This window comes from Dendropsophus ebraccatus, chromosome 11 (genome assembly GCF_027789765.1).
Source record: "Dendropsophus ebraccatus isolate aDenEbr1 chromosome 11, aDenEbr1.pat, whole genome shotgun sequence".
Classification (NCBI taxonomy): Eukaryota; Metazoa; Chordata; class Amphibia; order Anura; family Hylidae; genus Dendropsophus; species Dendropsophus ebraccatus.
The window spans coordinates 59,781,831-59,807,798 of NC_091464.1; the positions used below are offsets into that span (position 1 = coordinate 59,781,831).

The following is a 25,968-nucleotide window of genomic DNA, read 5'->3' on the forward strand; positions in this document are numbered from 1 at the left end:
ACAATTAACGACTAACGATAAACGATTGCAAACGAGATTGTTTATTGTTAACCTGAAATTGTTCACCATATTACACAGAACGATGGTCGTTAGTTACGATCGTTACTGCGATCGTTACTATGATCGTTTATTCCCTCTGATCCCAGCAAAACAATGAACAATGTGCAATTACACTGAATGATTAGTGAACAAATGCAGAACTTCAGCGAATGTACAGTATGTGGAATTACAGCGAACAATTAGCAAACGATTAACGATAATTTTAGGTTCATATCTAAATCAATGATCAATGACATACAAACGTACAAAAAATTTTTGATCGTTGTCTGCAATTACACAGTACAGGCGTACAAGACGACCCCCGACTTCTGACAAGATTTTTCGGGGTTGAAAAGTCATCTTATCCGCCGGAAAATGCAGTATATACCCCAGTATCAGGTCTCCAGCATATTATAGACCACAGTATCAGGTCCCCAGCATATTATAGAACCCAGTATCAGATTTCCAGCTCATTATATACCTCAGTATCATATTACAGCATGTGTGTAGCATATTACACATCCCAGTAACAGAGCACCATCATATTACCGACCCCAGTATCAGATCCCCAGCATCTTTCACACCCCAATATCAGATCCCCAGCATATTTCACGCCCTAGTATCAGGTCTACAGCATATTACACATCCCAATAACAGACCTCCAGGATATTACACATACCAGTTTCACACCTCCACATATTATAGACCCCATTATCAGGCCCCCAGCATATTATAGACCCAACTATCAGACCCTCAGCATATTATAGACCCCACTATAGGCCCCAGCATGTTAGAGACCCCAATATCAGCACCATCCTCACTTTTATACAAACTCCCCATCTACACTCACCGGCCACATTATTAGGTACACCTGTCCAACTGCACGTTACCACTTAATTTCTAATCAGCCAATCACTTGGCGGAACTCAGTGCATTTAGGCATGTAGACATGGTCAAGACTATCTCCTGCAGTTCAAACCGAGCATCAGTATGGGGAAGAAAGGGGATTTGAGTGCCTTTGAACGTGGCATGGTTGTTGGTGCCAGAAGGGCTGGTCTGAGTATTTCAGAAACTGCTGATCTACTGGGATTTTCACGCACAACCATCTCTAGGGTTTACAGAGAATGGTCCGAAAAAGAAAAAACATCCAGTGAGCGGCAGTTCTGTGGGCGGAAATGCCTTGTTGATGCCAGAGGTCAGAGGAGAATGGGCAGACTGGTTCGAGCTGATAGAAAGGCAACAGTGACTCAAATAGCCAACCGTTACAACCAAGGTAGGCAGAAGAGCATCTCTGAACGCACAGTACGTCCAACTTTGAGGCAGATGGGCTACAGCAGCAGAAGACCACACCGGGTGCCACTCCTTTCAGCTAAGAACAGGAAACTGAGGCTACAATTTGCACACGCTCATCGAAATTGGACAGTAGAAGATTGGAAAAACGTTGCCTGGTCTGATGAGTCTCGATTTCTGCTTGAACATAACAATGAGTTCACTGTACTCAAATGGCCTCCACAGTCACCAGATCTCAATCCAATAGAGCATCTTTGTGATGTGGTGGAACGGGAGATTCGCATCATGGATGTGCAGCCGACAAATCTGCGGCAACTGTGTGATGCCATCATGTCAATATGGACCAAAATCTCTGAGGAATGCTTCCAGCACCTTGTTGAATCTATGCCACAGCTGTATGCAGCAGGCTAGTTGTGATCCAGGGTGATCAGATCCGATCGCCACTTGTGGGGTCAGGAAGGATTTTTTTTCCCCCCTGAGGTAGAACTCTCTGGGGGGTTTCTTCGCCTTCCCCTGGATCTTTAGGTCCGGTGACTCTCAGACCAGGATAATAGAGGACGGGTGGGAATGACTGCGGCACGTTCTGTGGTCTCCACCAGACCTGACCTGGGAGTCACCGGATCAACTATTCAAGAGTCGGTAATATTTCATTACAATGTTGCATATTGAATAAAGAATTTGAACTTATGTTTGTGTTGCTTCGTTTTTTGTCTGCATTTCTATTTACTATACTGACCATGATCAGAGAGATCGCTGCCTCTCCGCTTCAGAATAAGTACAATAAACTGGATTTAGATTATGATGATTTATATTATTATTATTATTATTATTATTATTATTATTATTATTATTATTATTATTATTAATAATAATAATAATAATAATAATAATAATAAATGATATTTTTAAGTTTTTTAGGTTTTTTTATGTATGAATATACTCATGTACAGATTAAGGCTATGTTCACACGTTGTAAGAGACCAGCCGTTCCGTGACCTGGCCCGCATCAGAACTCCCCACAGCACACGATGGAGTGAGCGGCCAGAGCCGCTCGCTCTATAGTGTGCACTGACATGGTTTCCTACCTGACATGTCAGGTAATATGAGAGGTAACGTATATTTTCGTAATAATCACGGCCACGATTTTAAGAAAATATACGTTGTGTGAACATAGGCTTATACTATTAAAAAATAAAAATCAACTATCAACTATACCCCCTTAACCTGGGCCACAGGTTGAGAAACACTGAACTAGATCATAATAATTAGGAGCATCACTTAGGAGAAGGATCATCTTGTTAAGAGGAAAAGTACTGTATCAAAGGTGTTTGAAGAGCAACATCTGGGGAAGACTAGGATGATCATCTAAGGACAAGGAAGGTTATCAAGAGAAAAGGATTAGGACTGTAATGAGTGATAAGGAACACTTCTTAGGAGAATAAACATCTTGGGTATATGTGGACCTCTATTTTAGGAAAACCAGAATCATCATCTCTTAGGGCAGGGATGGGAAATCTGCGACTTTCTCCAGCTGTTGCAGAACTACTATTTTAGAAGAAAAAGGGGACTCCGCTATACAGGACCATGATGAAAGATGATGATGAGCCATGATAGGTTGTTCAGAAAGTCCCACAAGAATCACAGAACAATGACATAAGATAGAAATCAAATTTATTAGTACTGTACAGACAATATAGACAACATATACATATTACATCCAGATCTGCTTCAGCAGAGCTTACAGTGCATTAACCCTACAGCCCCCTTATTACACACAGGCATGGCTTGTATTCTAGATGTATACTCAGAGTCTGTGCGATTCATCACTGTTTTCTCGGAAAGATACACAGAAAACCTACTCCAGCTCTGAGTTGGCGTAGGTTTTCTTCCGTGCGCACAGTTACGCAGTCCGCCTCTACATAAATCTCCGTAGTACCGGAGCTGCGGGGACATTTTTAAGTCTGGAGCAGAAAACGCCGGACTTAATAAATGTCCCCCTAAGTGAAGACCCTACGGGGCAGGATATAACTTGCTACACCCTCTCAGCCCAACACTTGGCATAAGACAGTCTATCAGTTTCTTTACACCTTGTTTACATAAGACTCTGCATCCACATGAAAGTAACAGAATCTCTGTAGACCCTTTGGGGGAGATTTATCAAAGGGTGTAAAATTTAGACTGGTGCAAACTGCCCACAGCAACCAATCACAGCTCAGCTTTAGGCAGTGCTGAAAGGAAAGCTAAGCTGTGATTGGTTGCTGTGGGCAGTTTGCACCCTTTGATAAATCTCCCTCTTTGTTTTCCATCACAGTACATTTTTTATATTGGTGAAACCACTACTAGAAAATGTGCCCCCAAATGTGAGGGGTGATTATTATATTATTGGTTAGTCCACAGTCATGTAACAATTAGGTTCCAACCAGGGTTCTTTGGAAAAGAGGTACCATCGGACATGACTGAAAAATAGTGGATCTGTACATGTCCTCATTTCTCAGGGGAGTCGCCAATGTATTAGTGCAACATCAAGAAACCAGTAAAGGCACAAAACTTTAAAGTCCTGATTTCTTTGTCGTGGGTAATACAGACCCAGAGTTCTCAAAAATATAAAGCAAATACTATTCATCGACAGAGTTCCCCTCCCGCTCGCTGTAATGCTTCCCAATACAGCACAATCTCTTGGGGCTGGACCTCATGTGAAGTCACAATGTTTCGGTACTTACATACCGAGAATGGAAGTTTTGACGCAAAGAATATTTCCTTGCTATGAAGTTCTTGCAACGGGATCTTGAGTCTTTCCAGGCACATGCCTATATACACATCCTCCAGCTTGAAGAAGGGCACGCTCATCGATATGTTGTAAATCTTGTGGGCCACGTCTGTGGAGAACACATAGCCTGTCCCTGAACAAAACGGTGGGTATTTCTGCCCCCCGTACTCTCGCTTACTTATGTACCACTTGCTGAAGATGTTGCGGATGGGGCTGTCATCCGGCTTCAGTATGCCGGTGAAGAAGTTAGAACTCTGATTTTTCTTTAGAAGAAGCTCAACTAGATAAAATGTATTGATGAACATGTCCGTGTCTGTCTTCATGATGTAGGAGGCCTGAGGGCAGTGGTGCGTAACCCACTCTAGACCCATCAAGGTTTTTATGGTCAAATTGTAATAAGTGTCTACAAAGTTTCGTTGGATGATATCTCTATGGATGATATTTTCCTGAGCCAAGTTGACCTTCTCTCTTGCACTCTCAGTTTCCCTCGTACCCAGAAGAAAGAAAGTGACCACCCTCTTACCTTGGATCAGTCTCTCCTTGCCCCATGTGTGGCGAATGGCACTTCGAGCCTCTTTCTGGCCATACGTGGTGGTGACTAGAAAAACCAAAAATGGGGGTGAATCTTTGCAGTCCACGTCGGGAAGTTTCATAAAGATTTTGTTACCATAGTCAAAACCATAATTCAAATAGCTTTCAGTGCAGCTCAAGCAGAAATACCAGATTTCGTATTCCTGAACTTTGATGAACAACCCAACCATGAGCAAAGCTGGGAACATCAGCAGGGAGGCGAAGATGACCTTTTTACGAGCCATCTGAAATGAAAAGGAGAAAGATATTGTTAGTGGCCTTTTTATGCCTACTTGGACTACTATACTAGGGGGAAGCTCTCCTACACAGAGTATCCATTGGCAGGCCACATTCAGGAGCACATGCGTAACATAGTCTCAAATGTAATGTGTATGTTTATGGGTAGCTACTGATACATTCTGTGGTCACATTGTAGGTTACAGACGGCCTAAGAGAGTGAGGGAACTCCGTCTGTGTTTCCTCCTACTGTCAAACAACTTAGATGATACAATCACTATTGACCACAACATCTAAGAAGTTAAACTGTCAACATCAGTGTTATCTCCGATCTAAGGATGGTCCGAACCTGCCGAGGTCATCAGTATCCCGCTCGTCATCAGATTCCCGCTGTCTGGCCGCTCCGTGCAGCGGGTGGATACAGCGGGAGGACCGCTTGAAAAACTGGGATACAGACTATGGCTTTGGCTGTATCCCAGTTTTCCAGGCGGTCCTCCCTCTGGAATCAGCATCTGCATGCACATCTCAGAAGAGCTCTGAAGTAGGATTATAGACCTTTTTATTGTCCTGACCCCGTTCCTTATTGTGCAGACTCCCTGGGTACAGCTGCCCTGATGTCATTTCTTTCCTATATGAATAAAGATCTCTTAACTGCCACCTACTTAAGATCAAATTTCTGTCAGAGAGGGGACAGACCTTTTGTTCTTCACCTTCCCTGCCTATGCTGATTTCTTGGCGCTTCTATGGATGCTGGCAGTGGCAGCAGCCTTGTTGTTTTAAATGAAGATCTGTTACTTCACCTTTAGAGATGAGCAGGGCTTGAACATGCTGAAGTCCTATCATTCAGCATTTGAATACCGTTGACTGAAGAAGTTGGATGCAACCCTAGGGAGTAGAGATGAGCGAACCTCAAGCATGCTCGAGTCGATCCGAACCCGAACGTTCGGTATTTGAGTAGCTGGGGCTGCTGAACTTGGATAAAGCTCTAAGGTTTTCTGGAACACATGGATACAGCCAATGACTATATCCATGTTTTCAACATAGCCTTAGGGCTTTATCCAAGTTCAGCAGCCACCGCTAATCAAATGCAGAATGTTTAGGTTCGGATGGACTCGAGCATGCTCGAGGTTCGCTCATCTCTACTAGGGAGTCCTTCAAAACATATATGCAACCTATGGCTGTAACCATATTTTACAGGACTCCCTAGGGATTTATTCAACTTTTTCAGCAATGCCCTGGTACTTATATCCCAGCTACTTTAAAGTTAAAGTTGCTGTGAGGAATATCTTGCAAGGTGTCTTAAAGGGACTATATCCTTAGGTCCTGGCATACTAACCTGCAAGAGAAGGCTGAATGGTAGAGATGAGGGAACCATATCTGTTTTACTTTGTGTAAAGCAAAACTGATCTGTGCTCGTATCCCTCAGGCTCCATACAAAGGGAAGATACCACCCGGGGACTACCTGGAAAATGCTTGGAAAACATGGATGTAGCTATGGTTATCATATCACCCATGCAGGTTAGTATGCCAGAACCTAATGATAGATTCCCTTTAAACTATTGCTGGATATTGTAAGGTACATATATGTACTGCAATTTTATTTGTCACACATGCCGAAACTGCATACTTTGAGGTACAGAAAAACATGGAACATTTTAGTTGGTCATGGCATGACCAGATTAGTGACAATACCTATCCATGTCTCCACCAGTTTGCTAGGCCTCACAGCAAGTCTTAGGCTGCATTCACATGTCTGCGATATACGGTATGTAAGCTGACTGTATATGACAGACTGAACTCTTGAACTCCTGGCTTTATAATTTATCCATGTTGTATTTATATTTTCCAGGCGGTCCATGGGCTGTCACCACCTTCTTCACGGAGCAGGCAGACAGCAGGATTTAAAACCCAATCGTTTCGTTTTGTACAAGGCTAGACAAAGCCCGCTTCACTCTAGAGACATCTAAACTAGCAACACTAATGCTAAGTTTACACAAGGCGATTATTGGGCCGATCATACGAATAACGATTTTGAAGTAACGATTTTTTTTTTATAACGATCAGCGTTTAGACGGTACGGAAAAATCGTTTTGCGATCATTTTGCAATTGCGCGCCCGCAGCCTGGCCCGCCCGCAGCCCGCCCTCCCCGCTCAACCGCAGCCCCCTATGCCGCCCTGATCGCCACCCCCGCTGCTCCGATCGCCACCCCCGCCGCTCCAATCGCCACCCCGCTGCCGCTCCGATCGCCACCCCCGCTGCTGCCGCTCCGATCGCCACCCCCCCGCCCCCGTCGCCCCGTTCGCGAGCATACGTTACCTGCTCCGTGTAGCAGGTCTTTTAATCCCCGGCTCCCCTCTTCAGCGCATTGATTGGCTGAAGAGATGAGCCTGGAATTTCAAACGGCTCCTCTTCAGCCAATCGGTGCTCCTCTTCAGCACTGATTGGCTGACGGGGAGCCGTTTGAAATTCCCGGCTCCCCTCTTCAGCCAATCAATGCAAGGCATTGCAAGGAGCCTTTGGGGGCGGCCGGACTATCGCGCGACGGCGGAACGATCGGCAAATTTTTTGCGAACTACGAACGACGATTTATGAACATGTTAAAAGATAAAAATGAACGATTTATCAATCGTTCACCGCGTTTACACGTACGATTATCGTTTGAATTCGATCGTTATCGCAAAAATTCGCCCGATAATCGCTCCGTATAAACTTAGCATAAGGGTCCGTTTACACACACAGATTATCTGACAGATTTTTGCAGCCAAAACCAGAAATGGATTTGAAAAAAAGAGAAATCTCAGTCTTTCCTTTATGACCTGTTCCTTGTTTATAGTCCATTCCTGGCTTTGGCTGCAAAAATCTGTCAGATAATCTGTGTGTTTAAACGGACCCTAAGCTGCATACATTCCTGCTAGAAAGTGCTTAAAGTGCTCAAGAGCATTCAGAGACTTTAGTAAAAATGCTTCAAAAGGGTTATCTAGGCTTAGAAACCTATGTCCGCATCCTTTCAGACACAGCACCACTCTTGTTTATAGTTTGGGTGGGGTTTGCAATTAGGCGTATTTACTTCAATGGAGTTGCAAAACGCCACCCAAAATAGAGACAAGAGTGGCGCTGTTTCTGGAAGAAAACAACTATGATTTTATAAGCCTGGATAACCCCTTTAAGAGCAACTGCTGAAGGGAACTAGGACTGAACTGTAAAATATCAGAAATAGGCAGAGTAGAGGTGGGGTATAGGGACAGTATAGGGTATATAACAGTCCGTGGCGTCTTATGCTCCTCTCAGCTGGTGGTAGGTAGAAATGTATTAGGCTGCTTTTTCCAGGGTGGGCTCCTCCCCTTGCAGGATGGAGAGTTTTCTCTCCTCATCTATGGAGATGAAATCCGGGATGAGAGTGGAGAGTATCTGGATTTAAGTAATCCTGTTGGATGAATATTTGCTGCAGTGTAGCAGGACATGGGCCTTGTCCTCTAGGGCCCAAACAGCTGGAAAGCAACAGTTCAGGGAACACTGTCCACCATGCTTTTTATTTTCCCTATAATAAAGCGTAAAGAGCTGCGTTTCCAGCCTCTTAATGGCTTATACAAATTTTCCAAGCCGGGTCTCCCAGGAAACAACAAACCTACTAGCGGCAATAATTATCTCCTACCTGGTAATCCACAGGGGATGAAATCCAAATGCAGATTGGTCGGTCCAAGAGTCTTAATTTGATAGCAAGTCATGAAGAAACGTGTTTCCATCCTGCCCCTGTGTGCAACAAACAGTGATTTAGAAACTCCACAAATATCCAAACAATGTCTAAAACAAGTTCATACAAAGCGTTATCCACCCCTGCCCTAAACACCCAGCACTACTGCTAAGGGGGTCCAAGGGATGACTTGGCAGGTTGAGGAGTGGGAGATCATGTAGCATAGGTGTAAAATTTACTTTAAGGGTGCCTTCACACTTACCGGATCCGCAGCGGATTTCACGATGCGAGCTTGCAGCAATATCCTGGTATAGTGAAGGCCTATGGGGTCACATACCTGCAGCGGAATTTTCATTCCGCTGCAGATATGTGACCCGCCCCCTTTAACCCCCAGCCACCCGCAGCCTGAAGCCCCAGCCCGAAGCATACATTTCCTGCTCTGCACCGTGGCCGGTCTACATGATTTTCTACAACCGTCAGATAGATGAGCTCTGGACATGCTCTGCCCTCTGCCCTGTGCCTGCAGAAAATGCAGCTGACCACAAGTTTTTAAGCATCCCCCTATATTTGCAAGAATGGGGCAGCACCTGCCAGAGTAGGATGCAGAAGGCAGAAGTGAACTTTTTCTGACATGAATACATTTACACATATGTTAGCACATATGTCGAGTTATTGCCAAGTATCTCTTACTATGGTCCCTTACTTCCAGGAATCATCTTAATGTGTAATGTGCAGAACAGCATAGTATTCATATTATACATTTATAACAGCCTGATGAGCATTATTAGACATCTAGATACATAACTGTTCTCTACCTGTACACTATATATATGTGTATATATATATATATATATATATATATAGTATTGCTCCACCTGTACTTCTACTGACTGTACTGCTCTACCATCTGTGCTGCATGTACTGTACTGCCTTCTACCAATGATACATGTCCTGTACTGCTATTTACCTAGACTACATGTACTATACTGCCCTCTACCTATACTACATGTACTGTTTTACTCTCTACCTCAACTACATGTACTGTACTGCTCTCTACCTGTATTACATGCGCTGTACTTCTCTCTACCTGTACTACATGTTCTGTACTTCTTTCTCAGACTCGGACACCTAGCTACACCCAGATAACCACGGCTGGGACTTGTGCAACCCTACTGTGACGGGTTCGACGATACTAGGGGGCAGAAGGTGTTAAGACTTAGTCTATACACAAGTACAAATAACTCTTCACTACAAAAATATCTTCAGGTTCCAGCAGAGTACATAGCTACATTCTGTGAATCGTGTACTGTTAAATTAAAAATCCTGACAGTAAAACTGTTATACTGCTTCTACCTTTACTACATGTTCTGCATATGTAGTATACTGTTATCTAACTTTGCTACATGTATTGTACTGCTCTCTATCTGTACTACATGTATTGTATTGCTTCTATCTGTACTACATGTACTGTTCTGCTTTTTACCTGTACTGCATATCCTGTACTGTTTTCTACCTGTGCTGTATGTTCAGCACTGCTCTCTACCTGTACAACATGTGCTATACTGTTTTCTACCAGTACTACATGTACTGTACTGCTCTCTACCTGTACAAGATGTACTGAACCCCTGTCTCATTCTACTACATGCAATGTACTGCTCTCTACATGTACTACATGTCCTATACTGCTCTCTACCTGTACTACATGTGCTGTACTGCTCTCTACCTGTACTTTGACATGTAATGCTCTCTACCTGTACTAACTATATTCACTGTACTGCTTCTACCTGTACTACATGTTCTGTACTGTTATCTACTTATCTTGTTATATTGGATACAATAATCCTCCAGATCTCAATGCGGACAACACAAAGCAGGTTCTGATGCAAGCATTGTGATCTTCCTTTAATCCTCTATGTGGATTATTTAGAAAATCATGATATTATTATAATCATTTAGAATGGGTATTTATCCTAACATAACAGTAACTTACATACATGAGGGTTATTGGAGGTCTTCGGTTGTTGTCATAAATCCAAGCAATGTTAATCCATGTGTATAAAGGAAATTAGGTTTTAATTACATAATAAAAAACATATATTAAAGAGAATCTGTCAGCACCTGGGCCCTACCCGAGGTGCAGACAGTGTGCTGTAGTTGGGAGTACCCTAGTGAGCATGTTGCCTTTTGGTAATTTATCTGTGGAGTGATTAATGTGCAATTTTTAGGTCTCCTATTGTAGTGAAGAGTCAAAGAGGAGTTGTGGCTTATTGCTTGCGCCTCTTTCTAGCGAAGCTTACCACTCACTTCCTGCTCCCTCTTCTTCATGAATAATCAATGCTGCCAGGACTCCTGCTGGCTCACCCAGTCAGTCAGTGTCTGCCAACATAAGACTGATCTGCAATCAGATATAATTGAATCTCCTTACCTGTGTTGGAGCTGTGGTCTAGGGTAAACCACTTGTCCAGAGACCAGCAACAGTTTTTTCTTTGGATCGATTCTTCAGATGGAAATAAAATCTAGATATTTATTTTTCTTTTTTCTCATTATTGTATCATTTTTAAAAGTGCAAAGAATTTCCAATCAGGTCTAAATTAGGTTTAAAATTCAATTTTACTATACAATGATGAGAAAAATTTAAAAATAAATATCTATATTTCATTTCCATCAGGGAAATCGAACCCAGGGAGAAAAAAAAACTGTTATTGGCCACTAAGCAATATGGTTTACCCCTAGACTACATCTCCAACACAGCTAGGACAGGAGATTCAACTATATGCAGGTCGGTCCTCAAAGACACTGGATTACAGCAAGAATGAGCAGGAGGCCGGGCAGCAGAGATTATTTATATAGGATAGGGAGGAGGAAGCAGTGGTGAGGCACGCTTTGACTCTTCATTAACAGTAGGAGACCCCAGATTGTGCATAATCCACTCCATGGACAAATTACCAAAAGGTACCATGCTCACTAGAGGATTGGCAACTACAGCACACTGTCGGGTTCATGCACATATACATTTGCATGCAGGAAGGGGTTAAAGTAGATGTTTAGTATTACAAAAACAGCACCACACCTGCCCATAGGTTGTGTGTGGTATTTCAACTTAACTCCATTCACTTTAATGCTGCTGACCTGTAATACAAAACACAACCAGTGCAGTGATGTGGTGCTGCTTGTGAAAGAGATTGGCCATATTTCTCTAGTCTCATCCAATCCAAGATTCTGCCTAAAATTACATAAAAATGTGATTATTTGACTAAACCAACTCCACTTACTGTAAGATCTTGGCAAATAAGGTTTTATTATTGCCTTCTATAGAAAAGCTTAGAAAAGAATCACGTCACACAGATCAATTTGTGCTATTGCATAACATTGATCAGTTAGATTGGTGCTCTGCTGGTAGAGCCTGCCTGAGGCAGACTGTATCACCAGAACTACTATGGCAGGCAATGAGGCCTAGTAAAGGATCTCGGCTCCCATAGTAACTGTTTGGCACCCCGTGAAAGTTTCGCCAGGGTACCAACTGGACACCACACACACACACACACCTGACAGTTTAGTGAGCCTTTAAAATGCCATGGCCACTATTAATCACAGCACTTATATGTTTAAATGACCAACATCAGTATGATCAAAGATATCAGGAGGAATAGCGGTATCAATTTCAGATATTTTAGATGAGGGTGAACTCCTACCTTCTGAATCTCTGACCTCTGCATTTCATACACACAAACACACATCTTAGCACCTGCAACTAATTTACTGCTTGGTTACCTTCTCCTGCTAACTCCCTTGAAGGAAGGTTTAATTGTGTATTAATGGAGTCGCATCTAATGTGTACATGAAACCTGGATTTCAAAATTAGGGATCCCTTACTATTTCCATATTGAACTATGGAAGGAGAATAGCTCTTTCAATAACCTCTAGTCTCCAAAAGTATCTACCTGCTATTTGCAGATGGCATCTCTCTGTAATGACCGACCTTGTAAATCAATTCAAAGCCGGTCATTTACTAAATGCCACAATCAATAGTGATTGCAACATCAAAACAGTTTCTGCCTGCTTAATGGGTGGTTTCGGGGTGCCGACTAGTTGTCATGGCAGTTCGAGGTCTATACTAGGACTTGGTGCCTACCATGACTAATGTGCTGCTATAGCAGAGCACTGATCTAACAGATCAGTGTAATCCACATGCATTTGCAGTGTTTCCACAGAGCCAGTGTCCACTGATTTATTTTAGCATATGTAGGCCAGTACATATCTAGCTAGAAAAGACTTGTGCGGCTACGAGAGGTAGGGGGAAAGCTTGTCTACACTGAGGGGTTGTTATAGCACTCTGCAGGACATATTTTAAACCAGTCAGCAAAGCACATTTCAAGCCAAGAACTCTGCTCCCGGCGCTAGCATTTCTAAGAGGTCACCCCGATTGCTAGCTTACCCAGAAGTGGGGCCTACATTCCTGACCTTGTGACACTCTGTGCCCACAAGATAACAAAGGGCAGATGTTCATCACGGGAGATGCAGATACTGTTCATCACCACTCACACAAGGTGGTCAGAGTCCCTCCAGTTGAGAACCTTAGGGTATCTTATAAGCACCGGCTGTTAAGTAGAAGTTCTCTATTACCAAGTATATCCAAAGATACCCAGCTCAAGGGCTCTCAGTCAGCAAAAGTTTACTGTATTGAATCTTTATTGATTCTAGAGACTGTGACTGTATTCAGGGCCGGCCTTTGGGGTGTGCGACCTGTGCGCTTGCACAGGGCGCCTCACTCCCGGCCAGCTAGGGGGCGCTCTGGCAGACAGATTGCTGCTCTGCACATCTATGGAAGTTAGATGTGCTGCCTGTGTGTCGGGGCGCCCCCCCTGCTGGCCGCCTGCCTCTTCCATGCAGCAGAGGTGAAGAACGTTGAGGGAGAAGCAGAGAGGGAGAACTGGGACCGAGAAGGAGGCACAGACAGAAGGTGGGAGAAACAGCAGCTGCCCGGGGGAGGGCAGACACACAGGAAGTGCTGCAGGAGACACACAGGAAGTGCTGCAGGAGACACGGCCCTCCGGGAACAGGCAGGTGAGAGCTGTGGTGCCGCTGGTATAGAACACAATCACCAGCACTAAGGAGAGGAGAAGGGCTGTCACCTGGGAATGCTGCTCTTAGCTGGGGGGAAAGGTGAGCGCTGTGCTTCCTGTACATAAAGAATGACTGCAGCTGTACACACCACACACTGGCATGTATACACTGAGGGGGCAGCCATAGTGTGTGATGAGGAGCCCTGTATACACTGAGGAGGCTGCCATAGTGTGTGATGAGGAGCCCTGTATACACTGAGGAGGCTGCCATAGTGTGTGATGAGGAGCCCTGTATACACTGAGGAGGCTGCCATAGTGTGTGATGAGAAGCCCTGTATACACTGAGGAGGCTGCCATAGTGTGTGATGAGGAGCCCTGTATACACTGAGGAGGCTGCCATAGTGTGTGATGAGGAGCCCTGTATACACTGAGGGGGCTGCCATAGTGTGTGATGAGGAGCCCTGTATACACTGAGGAGGCTGCCATAGTGTGTGGTGAGGAGCCCTGTATACACTGAGGAGGCTGCCATAGTGTGTGATGAGGAGCCCTGTATACACTGAGGAGGCTGCCATAGTGTGTGATGAGGAGCCCTGTATACACTGAGGAGGCTGCCATAGTGTGTGATGAGGAGCCCTGTATACACTGAGGGGGCAGCTATAGTGTATGATGAGGAGCCCTGTATACACTGAGGAGGCTGCCATAGTGTGTGATGAGGAGCCCTGTATACACTGAGGAGGCTGCCATAGTGTGTGATGAGGAGCCCTGTATACACAGAGGGGGCAGCCATAGTGTGTGATGAGGAGCCCTGTATACACTGAGGGGGCTGCCATAGTGTGTGATGAGGAGCCCTGTATACACTGGAGGCTGCCATAGTGTGTGATGAGGAGCCCTGTATACACTGAGGAGGCTGCCATAGTGTGTGATGAGGAGCCCTGTATACACTGGAGGCTGCCATAGTGTGTGATGAGGAGCCCTGTATACACTGAGGAGGCTGCCATAGTGTGTGATGAGGTGCCCTGTATACACTGAGGGGGCTGCCATAGTGTGTGATGAGGAGCCCTGTATACACTGAGGAGGCTGCCATAGTGTGTGATGAGGAGACCTGTATACACTGAGGAGGCTGCCATAGTGTGTGATGAGGAGCCCTGTATACACTGGAAGCTGCCATAGTGTGTGATGAGGAGGAGCCCTGTATACACTGGAGGCTGCCATAGTGTGTGATGAGGAGCCCTGTATACACTGAGGAGGCTGCCATAGTGTGTGATGAGGAGCCCTGTATACACTGAGGGGGCTGATATAGTGTGTGATGAGGAGCCCTGTATACAGTGGAGGCTGCCATAGTGTGTGATGAGGAGCCCTGTATACACTAAGGAGGCAGCCATAGTGTGTGATGAGGATCCCTGTATACACTGGAGGCTGCCATAGTGTGTGATGAGGAGCCCTGTATACACTGAGGAGGCTGCCATAGTGTGTGATGAGGAGCCCTGTATACACTGAGGGGGCTCCCATAGTGTGTGATGAGGAGCCCTGTATACACTGAGGAGGCTGCCATAGTGTGTGATGAGGAGCCCTGTATACACTGAGGAGGCTGCCATAGTGTGTGATGAGGAGCCCTGTATACACTGGAGGCTGCTATAGTGTGTGATGAGGAGCCCTGTATACACTGGAGGAGGCTGCCATAGTGTGTGATGAGGAGCCCTGTATACACTGAGGAGGCTGCCATAGTGTGTGATGAGGAGCCCTGTATACACTGAGGAGGCTGCCATAGTGTGTGATGAGGAGCCCTGTATACACTGAGGAGGCTGCCATAGTGTGTGATGAGGAGCCCTGTATACACTGAGGAGGCTGCCATAGTGTGTGATGAGGAGCCCTGTATACACTGAGGAGGCTGCCATAGTGTGTGATGAGGAGCCCTGTATACACTGAGGGGGCAGCCATAGTGTGTGATGAGGAGCCCTGTATACACTGGAGGCTGCCATAGTGTGTGATGAGGAGCCCTGTATACACTGGAGGCTGCCATAGTGTGTGATGAGGAGCCCTGTATACACTGGAGGCTGCCATAGTGTGTGATGAGGAGCCCTGTATACACTGAGGAGGCAGCTATAGTGTGATGAGGAGCCCTGTATACACTGGAGGCTGCCATAGTGTGTGATGAGGAGCCCTGTATACACTGAGGAGGCTGCCATAGTGTGTGATGAGGAGCCCTGTATACACTGAGGGGGCAGCCATAGTGTGTGATGAGGAGCCCTGTATACACTGGAGGCTGCCATAGTGTGTGATGAGGAGCCCTGTATACACTGGAGGCTGCCATAGTGTGTGATGAGGAGCCCTGTATACACTGAGGAGGCAGCCATAGTGTGTGATGAGGAGCCCTGTATACACTGAGGAGGCTGCCATAGTGTGTGATGAGGAGCCCTGTATACACTGAGGAGGCTGCCATAGTGTGTGATGAGGAGCCCTGTATACACTGAGGAGGCTGCCATAGTGTGTGATGAGGAGCCCTGTATACACTGGAGGCTGCCATAGTGTGTGATGAGGAGCCCTGTATACACTGAGGAGGCTGCCATAGTGTGTGATGAGGAGCCCTGTATACACTGGAGGAGGCTGCCATAGTGTGTGATGAGGAGCCCTGTATACACTGAGGAGGCTGCCATAGTGTGTGATGAGGAGCCCTGTATACACTGGAGGCTGCCATAGTGTGTGATGAGGAGCCCTGTATACACTGGAGGCTGCTATAGTGTGTGATGAGGAGCCCTGTATACACTGAGGAGGCTGCCATAGTGTGTGATGAGGAGCCCTGTATACACTGAGGAGGCTGCCATAGTGTGTGATGAGGAGCCCTGTATACACTGGAGGCTGCCATAGTGTGTGATGAGGAGCCCTGTATACACTGAGGAGGCTGCCATAGTGTGTGATGAGGAGCCCTGTATACACTGGAGGAGGCTGCCATAGTGTGTGATGAGGAGCCCTGTATACACTGAGGAGGCTGCCATAGTGTGTGATGAGGAGCCCTGTATACACTGAGGAGGCTGCCATAGTGTGTGATGAGGAGCCCTGTATACACTGAGGAGGCAGCTATAGTGTGATGAGGAGCCCTGTATACACTGGAGGCTGCCATAGTGTGTGATGAGGAGCCCTGTATACACTGAGGAGGCTGCCATAGTGTGTGATGAGGAGCCCTGTATACACTGAGGGGGCAGCCATAGTGTGTGATGAGGAGCCCTGTATACACTGGAGGCTGCCATAGTGTGTGATGAGGAGCCCTGTATACACTGGAGGCTGCCATAGTGTGTGATGAGGAGCCCTGTATACACTGAGGAGGCAGCCATAGTGTGTGATGAGGAGCCCTGTATACACTGAGGGGGCTGCCATAGTGTGTGATGAGGAGCCCTGTATACACTGAGGAGGCTGCCATAGTGTGTGATGAGGAGCCCTGTATACACTGAGGAGGCTGCCATAGTGTGTGATGAGGAGCCCTGTATACACTGAGGAGGCTGCCATAGTGTGTGATGAGGAGCCCTGTATACACTGAGGAGGCTGCCATAGTGTGTGATGAGGAGCCCTGTATACACTGAGGAGGCTGCCATAGTGTGTGATGAGGAGCCCTGTATACACTGAGGGGGCAGCTATAGTGTATGATGAGGAGCCCTGTATACACTGAGGAGGCTGCCATAGTGTGTGATGAGGAGCCCTGTATACACTGAGGAGGCTGCCATAGTGTGTGATGAGGAGCCCTGTATACACTGAGGAGGCTGCCATAGTGTGTGATGAGGAGCCCTGTATACACTGGAGGCTGCCATAGTGTGTGATGAGGAGCCCTGTATACACTGAGGAGGCTGACATAGTGTGTGATGAGGTGCCCTGTATACACTGAGGGGGCTGCCATAGTGTGTGATGAGGAGCCCTGTATACACTGAGGAGGCTGCCATAGTGTGTGATGAGGAGACCTGTATACACTGAGGAGGCTGCCATAGTGTGTGATGAGGAGCCCTGTATACACTGGAAGCTGCCATAGTGTGTGATGAGGAGGAGCCCTGTATACACTGGAGGCTGCCATAGTGTGTGATGAGGAGCCCTGTATACACTGAGGAGGCTGCCATAGTGTGTGATGAGGAGCCCTGTATACACTGAGGGGGCTGATATAGTGTGTGATGAGGAGCCCTGTATACACTGGAGGCTGCTATAGTGTGTGATGAGGTGCCCTGTATACACTGAGGAGGCAGCCATAGTGTGTGATGAGGAGCCCTGTATACACTGGAGGCTGCCATTGTGTGATGAGGAGCCCTGTATACACTGGAGGCTGCCATAGTGTGTGATGAGGAGCCCTGTATACACTGAGGAGGCTGCCATAGTGTGTGATGAGGAGCCCTGTATACACTGAGGAGGCTGCCATAGTGTGTGATGAGGAGCCCTGTATACACTGAGGAGGCTGCCATAGTGTGTGATGAGGAGCCCTGTATACACTGAGGGGGCTGATATAGTGTGTGATGAGGAGCCCTGTATACAGTGGAGGCTGCCATAGTGTGTGATGAGGAGCCCTGTATACACTGAGGAGGCTGCCATAGTGTGTGATGAGGAGCCCTGTATACACTGAGGAGGCTGCCATAGTGTGTGATGAGGAGCCCTGTATACACTGAGGAGGCAGCCATAGTGTGTGATGAGGAGCCCTGTATACACTGAGGAGGCTGCCATAGTGTGTGATGAGGAGCCCTGTATACACTGAGGAGGCTGCCATAGTGTATGATGAGGAGCCCTGTATACACTGGAGGAGGCTGCCATAGTGTGTGATGAGGAGCCCTGTATACACTGAGGAGGCTGCCATAGTGTGTGATGAGGAGCCCTGTATACACTGAGGAGGCTGCCATAGTGTGTGATGAGGAGCCCTGTGTACACTGAGGAGGCTGCCATAGTGTGTGATGAGGAGCCCTGTATACACTGAGGAGGCTGCCATAGTGTGTGATGAGGAGCCCTGTATACACTGAGGAGGCTGCCATAGTGTGTGATGAGGAGCCCTGTATACACTGAGGAGGCTGCCATAGTGTGTGATGAGGAGCCCTGTATACACTGAGGAGGCTGCCGTAGTGTGTGATGAGGAGCCCTTTATACACTGAGGGGGCTGCCATAGTGTGTGATGAGGAGCCCTGTATACACTGAGGAGGCTGCCATAGTGTGTGATGAGGAGCCCTGTATACACTGAGGGGGCAGCTATAGTGTATGATGAGGAGCCCTGTATACACTGAGGGGGCAGCTATAGTGTATGATGAGGAGCCCTGTATACACTGAGGAGGCTGCCATAGTGTGTGATGAGGAGCCCTGTATACACTGGAGGAGGCTGCCATAGTGTGTGATGAGGAGCCCTATATACACTGGAGGCTGCCATTGTGTGATGAGGAGCCCTGTATACACTGGAGGCTGCCATAGTGTGTGATGAGAAGCCCTGTATACACTGAGGAGGCTGCCATAGTGTGTAATGAGGAGCCCTGTATACACTGGAGGCTGCCATAGTGTGTGATGAGGAGCCCTGTATACACTGGAGGCTGCCATAGTGTGTGATGAGGAGCCCTGTATACACTGAGGAGGCTGCCATAGTGTGTGATGAGGAGCCCTGTATACACTGAGGAGGCTGCCATAGTGTGTGATGAGGAGCCCTGTATACACTGGAGGCTGCTATAGTGTGTGATGAGGTGCCCTGTATACACTGAGGAGGCAGCCATAGTGTGTGATGAGGAGCCCTGTATACACTGGAGGCTGCCATTGTGTGATGAGGAGCCCTGTATACACTGGAGGCTGCCATAGTGTGTGATGAGGAGCCCTGTATACACTGAGGAGGCTGCCATAGTGTGTGATGAGGAGCCCTGTATACACTGAGGAGGCTGCCATAGTGTGTGATGAGGAGCCCTGTATACACTGAGGAGGCTGCCATAGTGTGTGATGAGGAGCCCTGTATACACTGAGGGGGCTGATATAGTGTGTGATGAGGAGCCCTGTATACAGTGGAGGCTGCCATAGTGTGTGATGAGGAGCCCTGTATACACTGAGGAGGCTGCCATAGTGTGTGATGAGGAGCCCTGTATACACTGAGGAGGCTGCCATAGTGTGTGATGAGGAGCCCTGTATACACTGAGGAGGCAGCCATAGTGTGTGATGAGGAGCCCTGTATACACTGAGGAGGCTGCCATAGTGTGTGATGAGGAGCCCTGTATACACTGAGGAGGCTGCCATAGTGTATGATGAGGAGCCCTGTATACACTGGAGGAGGCTGCCATAGTGTGTGATGAGGAGCCCTGTATACACTGAGGAGGCTGCCATAGTGTGTGATGAGGAGCCCTGTATACACTGAGGAGGCTGCCATAGTGTGTGATGAGGAGCCCTGTATACACTGAGGAGGCTGCCATAGTGTGTGATGTGGAGCCCTGTATACACTGAGGAGGCTGCCATAGTGTGTGATGAGGAGCCCTGTATACACTGAGGAGGCTGCCATAGTGTGTGATGAGGAGCCCTGTATACACTGAGGAGGCTGCTATAGTGTGTGATGAGGAGCCCTGTATACACTGAGGAGGCTGCCATAGTGTGTGATGAGGAGCCCTGTATACACTGAGGAGGCTGCCATAGTGTGTGATGAGGAGCCCTGTATACACTGAGGAGGCTGCCATAGTGTGTGATGAGGAGCCCTGTATACACTGAGGAGGCTGCCATAGTGTGTGATGAGGAGCCCTGTATACACTGGAGGCTGCCATAGTGTGTGATGAGGAGCCCTGTATACACTGAGGGGGCAGCCATAGTGTGTGATGAGGAGCCCTGTATACACTGAGGGGGCAGCCATAGTGTGTGATGAGGAGCCCTGTATACACTGGAGGCTGCCATAGTGTGTGATGAGGAGCCCTGTATACACTGAGGGGGCTGCCATAGTGTGTGATGAGGAGCCCTGTATACACTGAGGAGGCTGCCATAGTGTGTGATGAGGAGCCCTGTATACACTGAGGGGGCAGCCATAGTGTGTGATGAGGAGCCCTGTATACAGTGGAGGCTGCCATAGTGTGTGATGAGGAGCCCTGTATACACTGGAGGCTGCCATAGTGTGTGATGAGGAGCCCTGTATACACTGGAGGCTGCCATAGTGTGTGATGAGGAGCCCTGTATACACTGGAGGCTGCCATAGTGTGTGATGAGGAGCCCTATATACACTGAGGGGGCAGCTATAGTGTGTGATGAGGAGCCCTGTATACACTGAGGAGGCTGCCATAGTGTGTGATGAGGAGCCCTGTATACACTGGAGAAGGCTGCCATAGTGTGTGATGAGGAGCCCTGTATACACTGAGGAGGCTGCCATAGTGTGTGATGAGGAGCCCTGTATACACTGGAGGAGGCTGCCATAGTGTGTGATGAGGAGCCCTGTATACACTGAGGGGGCAGCCATAGTGTGTGATGAGGAGCCCTGTATACACTGGAGGAGGCTGCCATAGTGTGTGATGAGGAGCCCTGTATACACTGAGGAGGCTGCTATAGTGTGTGATGAGGAGCCCTGTATACACTGAGGAGGCTGCCATAGTGTGTGATGAGGAGCCCTGTATACACTGAGGAGGCTGCTATAGTGTGTGATGAGGATCCCTAGTGTGTACATAGCTCTGTCATGTGTCTGTCTGAGTTTGTGTACATAGCTCTGTCATGTGTCTGTGTGTGTACATAGCTCTGTCGTGTGTGTGTGTGTGTGTACATAGCTCTGTCGTGTGTGTGTACATAGCTCTGTCGTGTGTGTGTGTGTGTACATAGCTTTGTCGTGTGTGTGTGTGTGTACATAGCTTTGTCGTGTGTGTGTGTGTACATAGCTCTGTCATGTGTGCGTGTGTGTGTACATAGCTCTGTCATGTGTGCGTGTGTGTGTACATAGCTCTGTCATGTGTGTGTGTGTGTGTACATAGCTCTGTCATGTGTCTGTGTGTGTACATAGCTCTGTCGTGTGTGTGTGTCTGTCTGAGTGTCTGTGTTTGGGGAGCTGGGTGTGGTAGTTGTGTGGAGGGCTGGGGGTGGTAGTTGTGTGTATGGCTGGGGGGTAGTTTGGTGAATGGATCTGGGGGTAGTTGTGTGTATGGCTGGGGGGTAGTTTGGTGAATGGATCTGGGGTAGTTGTGTGTATGGCCAGGGGGGTTGGTTGTTGTAGATGTGTGAATGGTGGAGGGGTAGTTGCATGTATGGCCGGGGGGGGTAGGGTAGTTGTGTGTATGGCTGAGGGGTAAGGTAGTTGTGTGTTTTGCGGGGCTAGTTGTGTGAATGGCTGGGGGTAGTTGTGTGTATGGTCGGGTCATGGGTGTTGTCTGGAGGGCTTGGAGGCTGAAGGAGCTTTATGTTACCTTTAAAGGTGTGTGTGTTTGGGGGGGCGCCCAAAAAAAGGTTCGCACAGGGCGCCATTTACCCTAAGGCCGGCCCTGACTGTATTACTGTGCCTTTTAAAGAGTTTCAAGTAAACATTTTTCCTGGTTAAGTTAACTTCTGGACTTTGTGGTTCTTCACACTACACCTGCACATATTCTATTTAATGAGTGTATGTCAGTACATTCAGGGGTGGCCACTGTGACAAGTGCCTGAGGGGTACACCACCATCTTGCCCCCAGCTAATGCACATTACAATGATATGCATAAGGAATCAAGCGATACTCCCCTACAGAGATTAGAAAAGTGTACAAAAGTGTTAGAATTAGATGAGCGAACTTTTCAAAAGTTCAGCTTAGCAGGTTCACAGAACTTCTGAGTAAAGTTCAGGTTTGTCCAAAACAAACCTTAAACAAAACGCACTAAATCAGCTTAACATTTGCAGGCTTTTAGCTGTTTTCATGCGGTTCATTAAGTTTGCTTATCAATACTTACCTGTCCACACTCCCCCAGTGACCACCATGCAATGCCCTGACCCGTGGGGGCCACTCCGCAGTGCAGGTGTTACTAGCAGGCAGAAACCGGGGCAGCTGCAGGGTATAGAGTTGTCACGGTAATGGCACGAGGGTGGCACAGCTGGGGACCGGTCTGCGGTACTATGCGGGACACTGGGCATGAGATTCTTCGCTGTACCTAGTCGGGGCACCAGTAAACGGACACCAATGCCAGGGTTCAGTAACAGCGGTGGTTACAAGTTTATTATAACTGAGGTAACTGGTAGCAACAGTCTCTTCCGGAGGCAACCGGGTATATAGCAGACTTGTACAAGTAGAGCAAGGGTGGTGCTGCATAGGTTGAGGTGAAGCGTGCCGGATGATGGGAGTAGTAGTGATAGAGGAATAGAGAGGCTGGATGGATTAGAGTACTTGCGGTGAATATCTTGAGTTGATGAGTAGATAGAGAGCAGGAACGACACCCAGATGAGAGGATACTCCAGGCACTTGAGCAGGCGGACAGCCAGGAACTGCTACAGCAGAGCACCGAGTCCACCTTTCTGAAGGTAAAGAGGGACACACACGCACGACCTCCTTGCTTGGGAGCAGGGGTCAGAACTGCACACCAGGGGAAAGTCACATGGTACCCCTGGCCAAAGCTCGACGGCCATTGGAGGAACCATGGTTACGGGGCACGGTCACGTGATCACCAGCCTTTGCATACCACTGCACATAGTTATGCACACAAGATACACATGAACCTGAGAGCAATAGGGACTACACAGTAAACAGTTGCAGTGCATATAGTTTCCAGGACAGGCATGGCTATAGTAATAAAAGTAAACTTAAAGTGAGAAACAGACAGCCTGTTCTGGGACACTGCAACCACCTCCGGTCTCCAATGTCTCCTACAGCCGCCTCCAGCTTGCTCAGCTATTCATTGACTGAGACATGACAGCACTCCTGAGACAAGAGTGAGAGCCTGTTTAACCAATCACTGGCTGCGACGCTGTCCAGTCTGGTCTGGAGACGCTACAATCAGCAGGAGACACCAGAGACCTTAAAAAGGACATTGAGGGAATAATGTGTAGTAATGTGTTTTTATGTGTATTAAACTGTGTGGCCACCATTAGAAATATGATGAATTCTGATTATCAGCAAATCAGGCGTTTAATGGTTTACGATTTGCAAATTTGCCTGATTCGCTTCACAAATTTGCTAAACATGGAGGCCGCAATAGCTATCGCACATGTTAGTTTACACTTATGCAGTTGCAAATATTATGAAGTTGCGTACATCACAAGATAAAAGTTGGCATGCTCGAAAATGATTGTTATAACCACTTCGAACACGAACAATTAGTGACATGTTCGCTCCCCACTATTTTTAATGAAATTCGTTTGTATGCAATTTACGAATATTTGTGAATCTGTGCGAATATTTGCAAACTTATTTGCAAACTTGAGTGATTCGCTCATCTTTAGCCGCCATCTTTACAAACTGTCGAAACAATAGCAAATCCCCATAGAAAACCTCCCCTGCTTTGGACAGTTCCTGAAATGGACATAGGTGGCAGTAGGAAGCACTGTGTCAGACTGGAAAGAATCCACCACTACCTGCAGGGCATACAGCAGTTGATAAGTACTGAAAGACTTGATATTTTTATTAAACAGATGTAATTTACAAATCTGTATAACTTTCTGACCCCAGTTGATCTACAAACTATTCTATTGTAATTTATATTTAGAGCCCCACCAAGGTGAGCCAACACTAAGTTCTGTACAATGCTGCAGAATACATTGGAGACACATTGTCATAATTTTATTTTTGTAACTGTAACCTCTTTGCTGCTGCTTCCTTCTTTATCCTACAGGAGGAGCTGTTGTCCCTATGCTGCCAGATGCTTGGTCCGGATGGTGGATAACGGATTTTGGCAAGTAATTAATCAGCAAGCAATTAACAATGAACTAATTGTAAGTCAGCGAGCCCCCACCCCTCTGCTCTCCCACTCTCATCATGTGCCGAATGGCCAATCCCTATTAACATGGTGATTATGTGCATGAGAAGCTGCCAGGGACAATGTAGCACGAACTCCATAGACCAAGCAATCAGTTATGTAATCACAAGACTCTCCATCCATTCTATTCATTTCTGGAAAAGTAGGACAACATTTACTGTATTATGGTCTCCATTATCTACCAAAGAAGCTATCACTTCTTGGCACCAATGATAAAGTTAGAGGTAGGTGGCGGGTCCTTAAAAATGATTTCAGGGACTTAGGCAGGAAGCTTAAAACTAGGACCTCCAAGGTGATTTTTTCCAAAATATTACCTGTACCACGAGCCACACCTGAGAGACAGCGGGAGATTAGGGAGGTAAATTAGTGGCTCAAGAGCTGGTGTAGGATAGAGGGGTTTGGGTTCATGGAGAACTAGGCCGACTTCTCGGTCGGTTAAAGGCTCTACGGTAGGGACGGGCTGCATCTCAATGGGGAGGGTGCAGCCGTGCTGGGGGAGAAGATGGCTAAGAGGTTGGAGGAGTGTTTAAACTAGGGACCGGGGGGGAGGGCAACTACAATATAGTAAGTAAAGACAGAGTAGATGGAGAGCTGGGCCTAGATTATGGAACTGAGGGTGGAGCGGCGGGAGGGGTTAGAACAGTCACTAGTGACAAGAGGAAAGGGAATATGGACAAATATATTAAATGTATGTATACTAATGCTCGAAGCCTCACTAATAAAGCTGAGGAATTAGAACTCATAATGGTTGAAGAGAAATATGATATAGTGGGGATAAGCGAGACATGGCTGGACGAGACCTATGACTGGGCCGTTAATATCCAGGGTTATAGTCTATTCAGAAATGACCGTAAAAATAAGAAAGGGGGAGGGGTCTGTCTATATGTTAAATCCTGCCTTAAGCCTATTCTGCGGGAGGATATATGTGATGATAATGTGGAGTCTCTTTGGGTAGAAATAAGGGGAGGGACGAAGAATAATAAAATTCTTATAGGAGTGAGTTATAAACCTCCAAGTATAGTGGAAGAATCAGAAAATCTTCTTATAAGACAAATAGATGCGGCAGCGAAGCAGGGGGAAGTCATTATTATGGGGGACTTTAACTACCCAAATATCAACTGGAAAGCAGAAACCTGCAGCTCCAGGAAGGGAAGCGTGTTTTTGGAAATAGTAAAAGATAATTACCTTTCCCAACTAGTAGAGGAACCAACAAGAGGGGGGGCCCTTCTGGACCTGATCTTAACCAATAGGCCAGACAGAATATCAAAAATAGAGGTGGGGGTCACCTAGGTAATAGTGAGCATAACATAGTAAGTTTTCAATTATCCTTCAATAAAATGATTAGCAGAGGGGCTACAAAAACATTAAATTTCAGGAAGGCTAATTTCCAAAAACTAAGAGAGGACCTTGGGAACATAGACTGGGACAATGC

General features: G+C 46.8%; 1 protein-coding gene across 1 annotated transcript in view; it reads right to left on the reverse strand.

The window, feature by feature from the left end:
- Positions 1 to 3,584: 3,584 nt before the first annotated feature.
- The window catches only part of B3GALT5 (beta-1,3-galactosyltransferase 5), a 29,135-nt gene continuing 6,751 nt past the window's right edge, over positions 3,585 to 25,968 (reverse strand). Inside the window, exons 2-3 of the mRNA XM_069945386.1 lie at positions 8,557 to 8,654; positions 3,585 to 4,911 (exon numbers count right to left, since the gene is read on the reverse strand). Coding sequence (XP_069801487.1) covers positions 3,949 to 4,911 — 963 coding nt within the window. The 5' untranslated portion in view covers positions 8,557 to 8,654 and the 3' untranslated portion in view covers positions 3,585 to 3,948. The remainder of the gene's footprint in view (positions 4,912 to 8,556; positions 8,655 to 25,968) is intronic.